The sequence below is a fragment of the Anas acuta genome, chromosome 7 (assembly GCF_963932015.1).
Source record: "Anas acuta chromosome 7, bAnaAcu1.1, whole genome shotgun sequence".
Taxonomy (NCBI): Eukaryota; Metazoa; Chordata; class Aves; order Anseriformes; family Anatidae; genus Anas; species Anas acuta.
In genome coordinates this window covers 33,293,118-33,308,329 of record NC_088985.1, presented here as the reverse complement: position 1 = coordinate 33,308,329, position 15,212 = coordinate 33,293,118, and the positions used below count along the sequence as shown (strand labels likewise).

The 15,212-nt window shown below is 41.7% G+C and overlaps 1 protein-coding gene and 1 long non-coding RNA gene across 2 annotated transcripts in view; one reads left to right on the top strand and one right to left on the bottom strand.

Moving 5' to 3' along the window:
- Window positions 1–15,212, top strand: part of LOC137859680 (uncharacterized) — a 149,849-nt gene that overhangs the window by 31,388 nt on the left and 103,249 nt on the right. The window lies entirely within an intron of this gene.
- On the bottom strand, window positions 5,082–6,431 carry LOC137859752 (inositol 1,4,5-trisphosphate receptor-interacting protein-like 1). Its single transcript, XM_068689154.1, has one exon. The coding sequence runs from the start codon at window positions 6,419–6,421 to the stop codon at window positions 5,540–5,542; it is 882 nt and encodes a 293-aa protein (XP_068545255.1). The 5' UTR covers window positions 6,422–6,431; the 3' UTR covers window positions 5,082–5,539.

Here is a 15,212-nt window from a genome sequence, read left to right as displayed (position 1 = left end):
CACATCAGATCTAAAGATTCAAAGCCCTTTGAATTCTTCTTAGCGGCTACGCCATATCTACTATTAATTCACTTGTGTGCCATCAAGGAATTTCACAAGTTTTGAAATGTTTCTGTGTCTGAAGACTTGTGCATAGGATAGACTACAAAGACCTGTAAAGATCCAAAAAGGGAGCATTTAGGGATATCTACCAATACAATTTATACCCTTCTGTACATGAAGCCTCTTATGTTCTGGCTTTTTTTTTTTTTTGTGCGTTCAACAATTACATTATTCTGTTGATTTATGAGGACAAAAAAGTCTATACTTTGTGAAATACAAAGCACAAATAAGTCTTGATGTCATCCCAGGAGAACCAGAGGGATACTGAAATATACAAATCATTAATAAATTATCATTGCAATAATGTCAAGTTGCAATATGCTAGTCTCCTTGAAATTCATAATAAGCATGAGGTTGTAAAAATATTAAAGCTTTAGAATACTTTTACCACCATTTATGTTTTAATTCAGCCACAGTGAAGTACTTCTAAGGTTCAATAAAAATAATGGAACCACGTGGACTGTGTAGCAGTGGGCTATATCCCATTCCCAGAAATACAAATTTTTAAAGATTCAGCAATATCACCAGATCTGACATCTTACTTTTCATCAGTTCTTTTGATTCCTGCATGGGCCACCCATGAAGTTGTCCTGGTGTAAATTAGTATTTTGTCTGAGTTTTTTGTGATCCAGACTTTGTTGAGAATAGAATATATGTATCAAGCATGATTCCCTTTCTTTATTTTTCTTTTTTTTTTTCTTTTTTCTTTTAATGCTTCTGTAAATCATGAAGAACAGAGATAGCCATGAATGACTTAATTCTGATCTTCCATCCAGCTGAAGTCAGCAGAGTAAAGACGATGTAAACAGGGTCAGAGTCAGTCTCTCAGTCACGATAAATTTCCGTATGCTGGTGGCAGTATGTTCAGAATGCTTTGAAGTGCTGGTTTGTCAGAGTTCACAACAGTTCATTTCAGCTCCAAATAAAATATTATCTGACTTTGCTGGCTTTCCAGCACCAGTCGATGAAACAGTAGAGCTGTTCTAATTCATTTTATGAATCCAGTTTTCTTACACTAGTTTCTTTATTGGAATTCATACAGAGCTTTCTTTAAACACAGCTTTTCAATGAAGAATAACAAAAGAGTGTTTACATAAGACAATAGGGCAGACATCATTTACTGTATAGGGTTGACTTTGAGTTTATGCAACTAAGACAAAGGGAAATGAACACCCCCATGTGGTATAACCTCTGAAAGAGTGTAGCTTTGTTATTTTAAGGCTTGAAATGCTGTACCTTTTAAAGTTTGAATTATTGAGGAATATACTCTACAACACATACTTTGTTCTACTGAATGCAAGCACAATAGTTTCCTTATGTGTTTTAATTTAGTGTACATTCAAAGCAAGACAACTTTCACCTTTTCTGAAGCAGTTTGCAATGTAGCATAAACAGTGTTTACCCAGTTCTGAGGCTTAAAGAACTTTCAGCATTTGTTGTTTTTATAGGTTTAAAAATGTCCGTACTAATGCTTAAAATAAGCCCAACAGCTGAGCAGAGCTCCTTGAACATTCAGTCTTTAATTCAGATGTCTCTATCTTTCCTTTTTTTTTTTTTTCTGGTCTGCTTTGTGAAGTTCTGAGCTAAATAGCCTCTAATACTTTTTCAAAGATATGAAGCTGTGTGCAGAAATGTTGAGGACGATGAGGAACATCAGGACCTGTGTACAAGGGATAATCCAATGGATTACAATTTTTCTACTTTTCTCTTCCAATTTTGTATAGTTTTTGGATTAAGAAATAACATCATAAGATAATTGGTTAAAGCACAGAAAAATGGAAACAAACCCATTAATGAGTAGGATAACAATGAAATTTTCTCATGACAATCATGCAATCTCACAGGACTGGCCTTGGTACAACACTATTATGAAGCTAGAATGAATTGAAAGAAATTAGTGAATATTGCTTGAAAGATTAAGAACTTGTTTTCCATATCTTTGTTTGTTATAAGATCAAAAAAAAAAAGCATAAAAGAGTAGGAAAAAAAATACAGAAAGAGCTGTTACTTGGAAGGTGAATAGTTCGTAGCATAGTGGTGTGTTAGTTTTCTTCTAGAAGAGACTGCCTGTCTCTCTCTCTTTCAGAGTGAAGTCCATGTAGTTGCTCAAGTATGGCAATTCTAATGGAAGAAAATAGGGATGAGAGCCTCTTATGAAGGGCCCTTTGAACTTCTTCCTTTCCTTTAGGTCTGAGTAAATCTGGATTTTCTGACCTACAGATCATCAATTCATTATCCTGAATGCCTCTCTGTGCAGAGGCTTTGTTTATTGTTAGTTTAGGTATGTTTTTATGGGTAGTTCAGGACCAACATGCAGGTTTGAGTGTTGGTTGGCCTAGTCTGACTTCAGTAGCAACTGTATAGGTCATATTTGAGTCTCAGGCATTTTAAACAACAGACTTTTTGCTGTGGAAGTTCTTAGAATCTTAAGAAAAAGAGTAAGTGGGGACCTGGAGAGTCCCACAGCAGTCAGGTACCACAAACCATTTCTAATGAAATTTGGATATGTTTTTAGTGTTTGAGTAGGGAAGACTATTTTATATCCTCTTACGTTCAGTCTGTAGTCAAGACTTTAGATCCCATTCTGTATTCCTTATGCTGGCTATGATAGTCTCTATTTGTGCTTCCCACTAAGTTGTAAGGGACTTCACCTATCCATTGAGAAAGCATACGCAAGATGGAGCGACATTTGCTAACTAGCAGCAGACAAATAATTTACCCTTCAGCCATCCTGCTAACAGATTAACAGTTAAAACACACTTTCAGTAGATAGGGGATAGATCATATAGTTTAAATGACAAATACTGCCCTTCCCCACTGGCAAGAGGCATATATGAATGACAGTAAATTAATAAACCAAATAAACTATGTAGTGAAGCCATGTTTTATTGAACTGTCCTGCAATATACCATTTAAATCTAAAGAAGAAATATTATGATATAATGGGAAATTTTATTATAAGGGATACACATGGACTATCAGTGCTTCAACTGTTAATAGGTAACTAAAAATATATAAAATGAACTGTGCATTTTTCCAATAGTGATGTTGAGTTTTCTCAGAATATGGGTGGATTCTGTAAACCACATTCACAAATCAGAGTTAGATAGTCTACTATTGGTAAGAATTTGCAGACTTGTCACAATAATTCTATCAAATTAAAGAGTCATCCCTCGATTGTCCTACCGGTAATGACTGAATGCTCAAACTGTGTACATCAGTCACTTCCCAGCTACCTAAGGCAAATTTGCTTTTAGTGAGTGAGACTGAAGGTTTCATTGTAAGAATTTGAAACAACGTATAATCAAACTAGTTCAGAGGGTTTATTTATTAAAGTTTGGTTGAGGACTATTATTGGCTTTTCCATATGAAATACATGAGCTGTTTTTTTTTGTTTGTTTGTTTTGTTTTTAATTTTTTTTTTTTTTTTGAGCACAAATGCTTGTTTTTCACTGTCTGTCAAAAACAACCTATCTCAGCTTCTTGTACAATTGACCGCTGTGATAAGCCAATGAGTTTGTCCTTTTTATCCATTAGACTGAATAAACATTGGGATTTTGCTCATCTTTTAAATCCATTATATGGCATTTCCCAGAAAAGGTAAGCTTTTATTTGCTTGTGTGGCAACTGTTTGAAATATGGCATTTTGAACCCTTCTCTCTTTTCCGCAAAGAAGAGTTTTCAACAAAGCATGAGTTTGGCTTTATATGTGGGTTTCAAGGGCTGAAAGCACTCCTTAATGTGAAGACATATAAGTTTAACACGAGGATACTACAAGATTATATCATCAGGTTGTTTATATTATCAGTGTTTTCCAGAAAAAGTTTTGACAACTAACTTCTGACAATAGCAGCAGCCTCCGCCCCCCCCCCCCCCCCCTTCCCCCAAGCAGTAAAAAAATCCCCAAGACTAATTCTCACAAAAGTAAAGAAGGAATCGCTGAAGACCCTATCTCAGCTTGGATTAATGCTGGCCTCTTTGAGGAATAATTTCTTTTGATGATATAATGGAGCTGTCTTGATGCTTTATATTCTTGTTATTTTATATCTATTTAAAGCTACATCAGAGATTTGAGTGTGAAATACTTCTTAAGTTTGAGACAAACCCTGGACAAGGTCTTCACAAAGAACAAATTTCAAAGAGACGCAAATACAGTATTTCCATGTGTGACAGTAAAGTCTTTGAAAACTTGAAAGAGGGAAAAAGAGAAAGGAGGTGCCACGGTAGAGAAATACTTCATCAGGAGCTACCATAGGAGGGCTACAGGATGGTGAAGGGCCCAGAGGGGAAGATGTACGAGGAGCGGCTGAGGCCACTGGGCCTGTTTGGCCTGGAGAAGAGGAGGCTGAGGGGAGGCCTCATGGCGACCTACAGCTTCCTCACGACAGGGAGCGGAGGGGCAGATCTCTTCTCTTTAGTGAGATCTCTTCTCTTTAGTGACCAGTGACAGGACCCAAGGGAATGGGGTCAAGCTGAGGTGGGGGGGGGGGTTCGGGCTGGACATCAGGAAGAGGTTCTTCACCGAGAGGGTGGTCACACACTGGGACAGGAGTTTAAGAAGCATTTGGACTGCGATGGGAGCCATCGGGCTCCCAGGGCATGGTTTGCCTCGCATTGCACAAGTCTCCCCTTCAGACTCCATGCAGCACACTGGCAACACGTGGCACTGAGGAGGGTGCTGAGCTGTTCTCCTTGTCCTGCTGGAGAAGCCAGGACAGGCAGCAGAGCTGTAGCTCCAGGAGTGCAATTGGAGCCCACGGAATCAGCTCCTCAGCTAAATGCTCCCCGGGGCTGTGGCATTTCCTGACCCGGTGTGGTACAGACACTCACAGACAAAGCGTTTGTTTATTATTTATTGTAATATATCTTGTTTATTTGAACAATATATAAACAAAATAATAACAATTGCAATATATATTGCAATTTTTGCTCAGAGCTCCTGGAGTGAGTGGACACTCTCCAGGAGCAACAGATGGTCACTGTCCAGGTGGAAAGAGCAGTCTCTTCTTCAAGCTTCCCTGCAGCGGTGTCTTCAGCTGCACGGGGTGTGCCTCCCCCAGGGGTGGTTTTGCTGCGGAGATGCCATGGAGGAGCAATTCCCAGCTGAGCAGCATCGTCTCCATGGGCAGCGTGCTCAGCTCTGGGGCATGTGGCAAGCAGGGTGTCACTCCTTCAGCCTCGCAGCCACCAAAATCATCGCTGGTGAAATCCCTCCTGTGCGTGCTTGCCACGAGGATGGTGGTCAGGTCAGGAGGTGGGTGACAGCGGTCGTTGAGGCACGGGTGGCAAAGTTGGTGCCTACCAGCATACAGACACAGAGCTGCAGATGTCTGAGGTGGAAGGTGTGCCGAGCATGCCGAGGTGTTTCCAGAAGAAGAGCATCTGGCACAGCGCAGCTCTGGGGCCACCTCGTGCTGCTGCAAACGCTGGCCTCTGACTACTCGAAGGTCAGGTAGGTGTCCGAGTCGCCCTGCTTCACGCCAAGCATGAGCTCGATGGAGAGGCTTTTGTTGGAGCCTTTGGTGAGATTGAACTTGCAGAAGCGGGTGGAGGGCAGCATCGTGAGCTTCAGCCGGGCTGACTGAGGCACAGCCTCCCAGGCTTCTGCCACCAGCTCCTGGAACCACTTCGCCGTCTTCTGTACATCCAGGTAGGAGCTGCAGCAGAGGGTGTCCAGGAGGCTCGGGTCCTGGTTCTTCAGCTCGTGCTGAGGACGGTGGAGGAAGCACAGCACGTCGCCCAGCATCCGCTCCCGTGTGCACAGGCACTGCAGCTCCACGCGGAGGCAGGAGTTCCTGGCCAGCCTCTCCCCTTCGGTGCCCAGCTCCAGGTGGAAGGCGTGCCCGGGTGGTGGGTTCAGGGGCACGAGCAGGCGGTAGATGGTGTCACACTCAGTGGGACCGGAGGCGCTGCCCACCGCAATGGCTGGCTGCAGCTGTGGCATGAACTTGTTCCTGGGGAGGCCCTGGCAGGCGGCGAGCAGGTTGTCCACCAGTTCCTCCACGACCATGCACGTTTGTTCCAGGCTCCTCACCGGCCACTGCAGGGACCCGTTGAGAAATCTGCAGGCATCCAGAATGTCGTCGGGGTCTTCCTCGGAGGAGTCGTCTTCCTTACTTCTGGAGACGCCTTTCTTGGTTCCGCTGCGCAGCTCACGGCAGAATTTCATGAGCATGCGGCAGAGCACAAAGAACAGGACGATCTCTCCGGTCAGGACCCAGAACTGCCACTGCTGCAGCAGCGACAGGAGCAGGGTTCCCACACGCGCCCAGCCATGCTCCTGCTCAATCTGCTCGATTTCCAGCAGCAGCTGCGTCATGCGAGCCTGCAGCTCCTCTGCACGCTGCTGCATGCGCGCGGTTGTAGCCTCATCCAGTTCATAGCCAACTTTCGGTGTGTTCTGAATTAAGCGCAGGAAAGCCAACACGAAGAAGAGTTCCGAAATCATGGTCTGCGAGAGTTGAGAGAGAAGGGGGTCAGTGGGGCTGGGTGGGATCTGGCTGGCGGCCGAGGGAGCCAGGGCAGGAGCTACAGCCCCCTGGAGTCGGGTAGGAGAAGGGGTGAGGGAGCTGGGAGGCCGCAGGGACTGTGGCCAGAGCTGGCGGTGACAGCCACGAGCCCTGCCTAGAATGGCTGGGCCCTTGCTGCAGGCTCAGCAGCCCTCGGGGGGCTGGTGTTTGTGCCCCGGCCCTGGCCCAGCCCAGCCTTCCCCCCGCTGCTTCACTCACCTCGCCAGTGGCTCAGGACAAAGTGAAGCAGCGCTGCCTGCGGCTGCCTTAAAAACAGTCCCCCCATTGTGACATGTCCTCTGTGCTGTCACCCGCGCCCCCGCCCTGCCACAGCCCCCCGGCCCTGCCCTCAGTCCCCACACAACCCCTGGCATTGCCCGAGTGCCGGAGCTCCTCGGGTTCCCCTTGCATGGCTTGTGGGAGCCCCCAGCGCCATCTGCGGAGAGAAATTTGGGTGATGGAGCCTGTGGATGCTGTGCTCCTCATGTGCCATGACAGCGCAGTGCTTGGGAGGAGATATTTCTGGATGGGGACGAGGCTGTGCGGGAGGGGAGGTGCCCAGCGCTGCCGGAAGCTTGTTCCTGCCGTGCCTGTGAGGAAAAATGTCAATAATTTTTACAGAATCACAGAATTGTCTAGGTTGGAAGAGACCTCAAGATGATCGAGTCCAGCCTGTGACCTAACACTAACAAGTCCTCCACTAAACGATATCACTTCCCTGGGCAGCCCATTCCAATGCCTAAAAGAAGTAAAGAAGTTCTACCTAACATTCAAACTAAAACACCCCTGGTGCAACTTTAGTATCAAGCATATCCCCAAACGCCCTGGTGCTCCAAATCAAAAACTCATGCGTCTAGATACACCAAATTGATTTCATTCAGGGAAAGAAAATAACGAAGACATGAAGTAAAGTGACTTGTTATTATGAAATATTATGAAAATATTCTGAATGTGAAGAGTGGGACTTACAAAAGTATATTAGCATGGCACATGTGCTTCATAGACACCCAAGAAGATGCCCACAGATCTCATGGCAGATAACTCTGAGCTGTCCCCAGGTGAACCTAGAGAAACAGAAAGCACTACAGCTGTACTGAGACTGCACTGCTGGTGAATTTTAATACCCTTAATGAAACACTTAAGCCTTCCTTTAAGCCCTTGATAAGTGGCTTCCACTAACCTTCTACATGCCTATAGACCTAAGGAGAACAAAATTATAATTTTCATTAATGCAGTGCTATTTTATAGGGAGATTCCAGCTTGGGAAAGAAATGAATTGAGATCTCTCCACTTTGCTCTAGTGCCTAGGGTAGAGGAGATCCAAAATCCATCTTAACGATGATATATGGCTCAGGTCCAGTTCATGGGGATTAAGGTTGCTTAGCTCCTCAAAAGGATCCTAACTCAGATGTTTGTGATAATGTAACTCTTCAAGCTTAAGGCTTTTCATGTAAGTCGTTCTTTCTTCCAGCCATCAACAGCTGCTAGAAAGCTGTTTGAGCTTCCAAAATATGAAGTAGGCGTGCACTATATGCTGACATACAAACTCCTCTGCATTATTGGTACCGTCGGCACCTGACTCATATATTTACCATAAATTAAGTTACTTTCCCATTTTGGTTTTATTTTGATGTCCTTATATGAAAAGTTAATCACTTGTACATTATTTGGGCAAACAAATATGAAAAATATTGAGATAGATGAAATAATTCAATCTAGGCCAGCGTGTTTCTACTTCAAATATTATCCATATTTAACCTTTCTCTGCATAGGTTAGAATCTCATAATATTCTTCTGAGATCTTAATTCTTGTTTTTCTAAATTATCTGGGCTACTGTACTTTGTGCTTGGTTATCAAACTTGCTGAATTTAGGAACACTGAGGATAGGTTAATGTGTTCTCCTGCTGCTGATTATGTCAGAATGGACTAAGTCTATGAAATACAAATATCCAGGATGCCAAAGCAAATATTCCGATTCCCTTGAACTCATTAGAAAAGTTTATTTTAGGTGTGATAGGATGTGAGTTATTACTCCAGAATATAATAGATACATGGATTAGGATGGGGGGAATTCATGCATAAAGCAGGTCAGTGTCTATGGGAAGTTAATACTTCCTTTTTGGAAGGTCAGATGTGGCTTAATTTATGAACACATTCTTAGTTTACAAATATTTTTTTGATATTTCATCACTTATAGGTAGGCTTCCCCCTGCCCTCCCCAATCCTTTCTGAGTTTCTACCTTGAATGGAAATAAGGTAAATCCATTAACTGGCTCATATTTCCTGCTTAGAGGGGAATGACAGCAATAATTCAGCAAAAGCAGCATATAGGAGTGTGAACACCATGCAGAAAGTCATGTAGCTTATTGAACTTAAAGTTAAAACATGAGGCATGTCAGTATCCGAGGAAATATCTGGTGCATTTTTGTTTCTTTCCAAAATTGTAAGTCTGATATTGTGTTATGTTAACAGAGCAAGTTGCCATTCAGTCTCAATTAAACTGCCAGAGCTGTAAGATAATAACAGCAGGAAATTCTTGAAAGATAATTTCAAGATGGTAGCTACAACTGGACTTCTCTGAACTGATTACAGTTATAATTATATTGTGAAACATACAGTAAACCTAAAATGCACTTGATTCTTTTTTTTTTTATTTAAAATAGTAGTGAAAGAAAACATCTTATCTCACTTCGCTTCCATGCCATACCCAATACATTCATTCTTGAACTCCTTCTGTTTATAGCCTGCAAGGGACAAGGTTTATTTGAACTGGTTATGTTTTGAGTTCATGTGGGTTTCTGCCTTCGACTGCAGAATGTACTCCACAAGTTCTCGTGTCACTCTGCCTGGCTATTCTTTTTGTTGCTGTGCCAGGGTTTATCACCACTCACTTCTGGATAGTGTTAATGATGCAGTCACTTCCTGTCTGCCAAACAATCGTAACATTCGCCAGACTTCCCTGCGTGTAGCGCAGCAAGTCAAGTATCATTACCTGAAATGGTAAAAAAAAATAAAAAAATAAAAAAAAAAGTTAATCCTGTTTATAGAAGAAACCTTGATAGATGCTGAACACCCTTTTGAAAGATTAATGTGAGGAAAAGTCATTTTGGATATCTTAGCAGCATTTCAGCTGAATGACACTGGCTTCCCAACACCCATTTATCTCCTTTTTAAATTTGTGATGGAAGCGAGCTCCCCCTTCTCATCTTTTACTGCAACAAACTGTGTTTTAAAGGGAAATGAAAACCAAGAGGAAGCTAACAAATGATGAAGGGATGAAATTGGTGCTATGTCACTGCCCAGTGCTGTGTCAGCAGTAGTGTGATATGGCTGACACAGATGGTTCTCAAACAACCACAGTTCCAAAGCCATCTCTTCTTCATAAGACACAAGACATGTTTTATTAAGTGGGCCACATGGGAAGAGGTGTGAACTATAAAACCTTACAGGGAAAGCCAGGGAAGACAGAATAAATGTATTTGAATAAATCCAATTAAATGGTAATAACAATAAATGCTAGAGAATTCTGAGGAGCAGAAATAGCTGTAGAGCTCTTGAAGATAGACAGGTTTACGACTACAAATTTCTTAGCAAATAGTTAAAAGATTATGATATTTACTTCTGGAAAAAATAGCGTTGTGTTGCCAACTACGCCAATAAGAGCAACTTTCCAAATATTATGTATTTTTATTTACGTAAGCTTCTATCTGTTCAAGAAAACAGCTCCTGTTCTTGACAGCTGAAGGGAGAAGTTGTAAATCAGAACTTCCCAGTCCTGTGTGATACGAGATGAAGCCAACTCAGTGAAGTGGCACATAGGATCCTCTTCTCGATATCAGGTGGAGAGTTAAAGCCTGAGGACATCTGTTGGGTAAACAAATGTTGTTAGAGGGTCACTTCCATTTTGTGGAGAATAACAGAGACAAAAACTTGCATGGGAGGTAGCTTGTTTCTAAGGATGGATTTGAAGTGGAATTTAGATCCACAGGTAATCTCTGAGAGGAACATTATTCTGAGAAGGCTTTTGTTTTTTGAAAGTTGATTCTTTCTTCTGACTTTGGACTGGAAAACACATCTCAGACCAAAGGAAGATTTGTAATGGAGGTTTTGTGAAAATAAACCTTCCTTGTTAAAATTTTTCTGCCTGACCACATTTACATCATGTAGATTTGTCCAGATCTGTTTTGGAAAGCCCACTCTTTACAAGGTCCTTCCTTCGTACTTCCATAATGCTTCATATCTTTCTTTGATGACATGAGAAAAAAGTAAAGGTTTTCTGTATCTCTGGAATTCATAGCAGCTCCTGTGTAATTGTGAAGTGGACAGAGAAGTGACAGCTCATTTAGAGCTCATAAACAGGACTCCATCAGCAAGCTGAAACTTAGGCAGCAACAGCTGGCAAAAGCTGTCCTGAAATATGTGGGGTGTGTGCCTTGGGGTGGGAGGAAGAAAGGGAAGGAAGGATTGCTTTGCATCTCTCAACCTTCAGCACTCCCATTTTGTCACCTCATTGGCAGTTTTGACTCATTTCTAACAACATGCTGGCATCCTTTCCCCAGTTCAACCAGTCGTTGCCAACCCCTGGTGGTGAAAAGGAGCCTGGTTTCTGACAAGCAAAGGAAACCCCTCTGGTCACATAGATCATCCTGCACTTCCACAGACAGGAGAGCCCAGCTCAGAAGGTCTTGGTTTGGCACCAGATCTGAACTAAAAAAGCGTGTGTCTTTCAGGCAACCCAGGGGAGATATACTGCTCAGATTGCTCTGATCTTTAGCCAGAAGTGGGGATTCTTGACTCTGTAGAGTCAGGAACCAGGATTTTCAAAGGAAATTAAGAAATGTCTCCACGTCAAGTTAATTCTTATAGTGAACTGTCTGAGAAATGGAAATTCAGTGTTCCCTATACTTTTCTTCAGCTCCTGTGGAGAAACTCTTAGTTTCAAAGAATAAAGAGAACTAAATTTACTGTTCTTTGCTAAACAGTAGCATCTGGATTGTTGTGATTTACAACCAATTGTCAGTTTATTCATTTGTGTTTCCTTTTTTTTTTTTTTTTTTTTGGTGAGTTAAATGGGAGTGTAACTTGTTAAACAGCTGTTGCTCGGTACACCTACTGACTTCATTGAAAAATTTGAGGCTCTAAAATCCTGTAAAACAGCAGTGTTCCCATATAATCATAGATATTTATTTTTGGATATTTCATATAAAATTGAGCAACAGGGTAATTGTGGTTACAAACTTGCAATCTCTCTGTTCTTTCAGATTCTTCTTTCTGTTTTCTGGAGTTTAATTTTGGGCTGGGGAATTTTTGGGTCCTCACTGTATATACCAAGCCTAGCAAAGTGTCAGTGGAATCCGATGACTGAATCATTCTGATGGCCATGCCTATAGCTGTGGACTGAGTCATTGCAGAAAGCACAGACTAACTCATGGTTTTATAATCAGTTTATTAGAATTAGGATTATTGGAAAAAGGATATTGTCCTTTATATATTTCCATATACTTTTTTTTATTATTATTTTTATTTTTTTCCTACTTCATAACAAACAGATTGCAGTATCTCCTTTCATATGTTGATTCTCCTCAAATGAAGGATATTTCTGAAAAGGAAAACTGACCTATGCCTTATGTGGTATAAAGACATTGAGATGAAGGTATTATAAATTCAGTTGGATGCTTCAGTGTCACATTCCCTCAAGTAGTAACTTTAGAAGGACTGCATGAAGTTTAGATGGTCTAAAAGCTTTGTAAAGACTTTTCATGGCTTGTGTGAGATAAAATAACTCTGCCCATTGGATTTGAATAAAGCCTGCTGAGGCACAGACTGAAAGACCCTATTGACTGGCAGTACTGAGATGAAGCCTCATTTCACTGGAGAGCTGGGAAGAGGGAGGAAAATCAGAAGATGTAATGGCATTTTTTTTAGTGATATTGTTGTAGGAGATCAATATCTTCTGCAGAATTAGCTGGGTGGGGACAGAATGACCTGCTAAGCCAAGTCTCCTTTCTCTTTCCAAAGCCTGGGAAACCAACTCAAAACAATCTTTTAAAATGCGGTTTTACGACCAGGCAAAAGTTAAAGTGTGGAAAATATATTAGTGCAGGCACATGTACTTGCTTGCCTTTTGCTGTAGTGACTGATGATAACCTAGTGTCCTTTCCAACCAAGTGAAAAAAAGCAAACAAAAAAAAAACAACCAAACAACAGAAAAGATCAACTTAAGGAAAAACTGTAGATGAAATATTTTTCACTTTATGCAAGCAGTTTGAGTTTAGTTAAAGTAATCCCATCTGAAGTTAGTACTTACTGACTAAGATACAGAATTTGCAGGAAGTTCCTGGCACTCCTTTTGTAATCCTAAGTGAAATCTAGGCTGGCTGAAACAGGACAGAAATGACTCCCTTTGCCTGCCTCACCTCAGCTCTTGGGATCAGGTTTGGAGATTTGCATAATGCAGATCTGGTCTTTGAGGGATTTTTTTTTTTAATATGTATTATTATTTTATTTTTATTTTGCCATACAAATAGTAAAAGCAAAGGAGTTCATGATGAGATCAGAGAATACTGCAGGCAACAGAGGTAAGAAGGAAGGATACTTTGGTTTCTCTTGTTTATTTTTCCATGAGCTTGTCATTTTTGTGACCCTTTGCCTATCTGTTATATATTTGTGTTAGTACCAAGAGTACCACAGCACTTTACTTTGTTCTTTATTACTTCAGTGACATTTTTCTAAATGTATTTTTTTGATACCAGGAAGAACCAGGCATCTATTTAGAGAGGGTGATTAGTAGTATCCTTTATTAGGTTCTTGTCCAATTACTCAAAGCCTAAAGTGGGCTAAAATTGAATAGTGGAGTGAAACATACTCCCACAATTATTGTTATCCATCAGGTGAAACTCGCATCCTTGTTGAAGATGTTATTTGAATGAGTCACAAGGTAGTAGCGCATTTCCTGCTCATGATAGATATATTTTCTTAGCTGAGTCTTTTATTCATACCGATGGCATGTGTTGGCAGAGTTTGGCAGAGTTTAGAGGAAGTCTATGAAAAGTACATAGGAAATTCTTACCTGAAAATGCCAGAGACACCTCCTCCTCCTCTCAGATTTGTTCCTGTGCATGACTGGGAACCCACTGATATGTGCTTTGAACTCCACCTGCGGTGCTTACTCACAAAATGTGTTTTAGAGCAAACTGTTGCAAGTCATTGCTTGAAGGTAATGAATGGATGTCACCTTGCAAGGAAAGAATAAAATAAAATTTAAAAATCCCCTAAATTATTTTGTTCTTATGTTCCGGTAGGATGTTAAATGGCAGCATCCGTGTGACTCAATGCTTCCCAGTATTAGGGTTTAAGAGAAGCTGGGTTTTTATCTGAGGATCTGTTGCTTATTTATTGCTTTGTTTCTCTTCAAACTTTTAAAGTGTAAAAATCAGATGTGCACAAAGAACTAACAGTTCAGTAGTTAATTTCTGATTTCTGGCTCAGGTCAGGGCAGATTTTAGTGTATTCAGTCTGATAATCACAGCCTCATCCCTTACTCTTTTTTACAGGTATTATTTCATCAAAGGAGGACCTGTAGTTCTGAGCAGCTCATTTCACAGGCACTTCTCTTGTGGCAATTTCAGAACTTTTGTTTCTTTGTAAGCTGTTGCTGAACACTTTCAACGAATTATTTTTAGTCATGAGGTTTGTCTTTCCTGATGCTCCTTTCAGGAGAACATACTTTTGCAAGGCATAAGTTCCTGGCTAAGTAGAAAAAACATGCCAGGGTGAGATGCCCAAGAGCCAAGCTGTGGGAAGAGCAGCTTGGGTGCTCTCAGAGACACCTGGGAAAGTACTGTAGTGAATGAGATCTGCCAAATTTTAATAAGTGAGGGCAGTGGTTTCATGTTAGATATATTGCTACTACTCTTATGGGATAAACCCTGTATCATAGATCCAAAACTGTCAACTGGATCAGCGCTTGGGGTGGTCTCATTGCACATGGAGTGTATCCCTGCATCTCCTCCAGCTTGGGAGGGGGGCAAGCACTTCATTTCCCTCCTTCCTCTCCCATGTTTGCGTCAGAGCTGAGTCATCTTTTGAACGTAAATGCTGAAACACCCAGGGCACTGGTGCTAAAAATGAAGCTGTCTTTCCAGCACTGACACCCCTTGCTCCAGCTCTGCAGATGTGGCCAGACTAATAGTTCTTTATTAAATTAACATCTCTGACTGTTGTCTGCAGGAGCAGCTACTGATGTAATATCTCTCTTCCCTGGCTGGGTGGCTTTCAGACTTTGGGCAAGCAGAGTGCCCAAGGTGCCAGGAAAGGGAAGAGCTGATGGAAGCCTCAAGGCACTTGTGTGTGGTGAGTTATTTCTGAAGTCTAGCAAGAGAGTCCCATGCTTGGGAAAGGTGCTTTTTCATGTAGTTAATAGAAACCAAAAGATATACCTGTCTGTCACTATAACCTTAAGACCATCCTTTTCACCACACAAATACAGAGCTATGATTTCATAACTGAGTCTACTTGTGTAGCTGTATATAAAGAGAAAGTGTCTTGACTTAGCTTAGGGATATGGTTTAGAGGGGACTGTTAGCGTTAGGTCAGAGGTT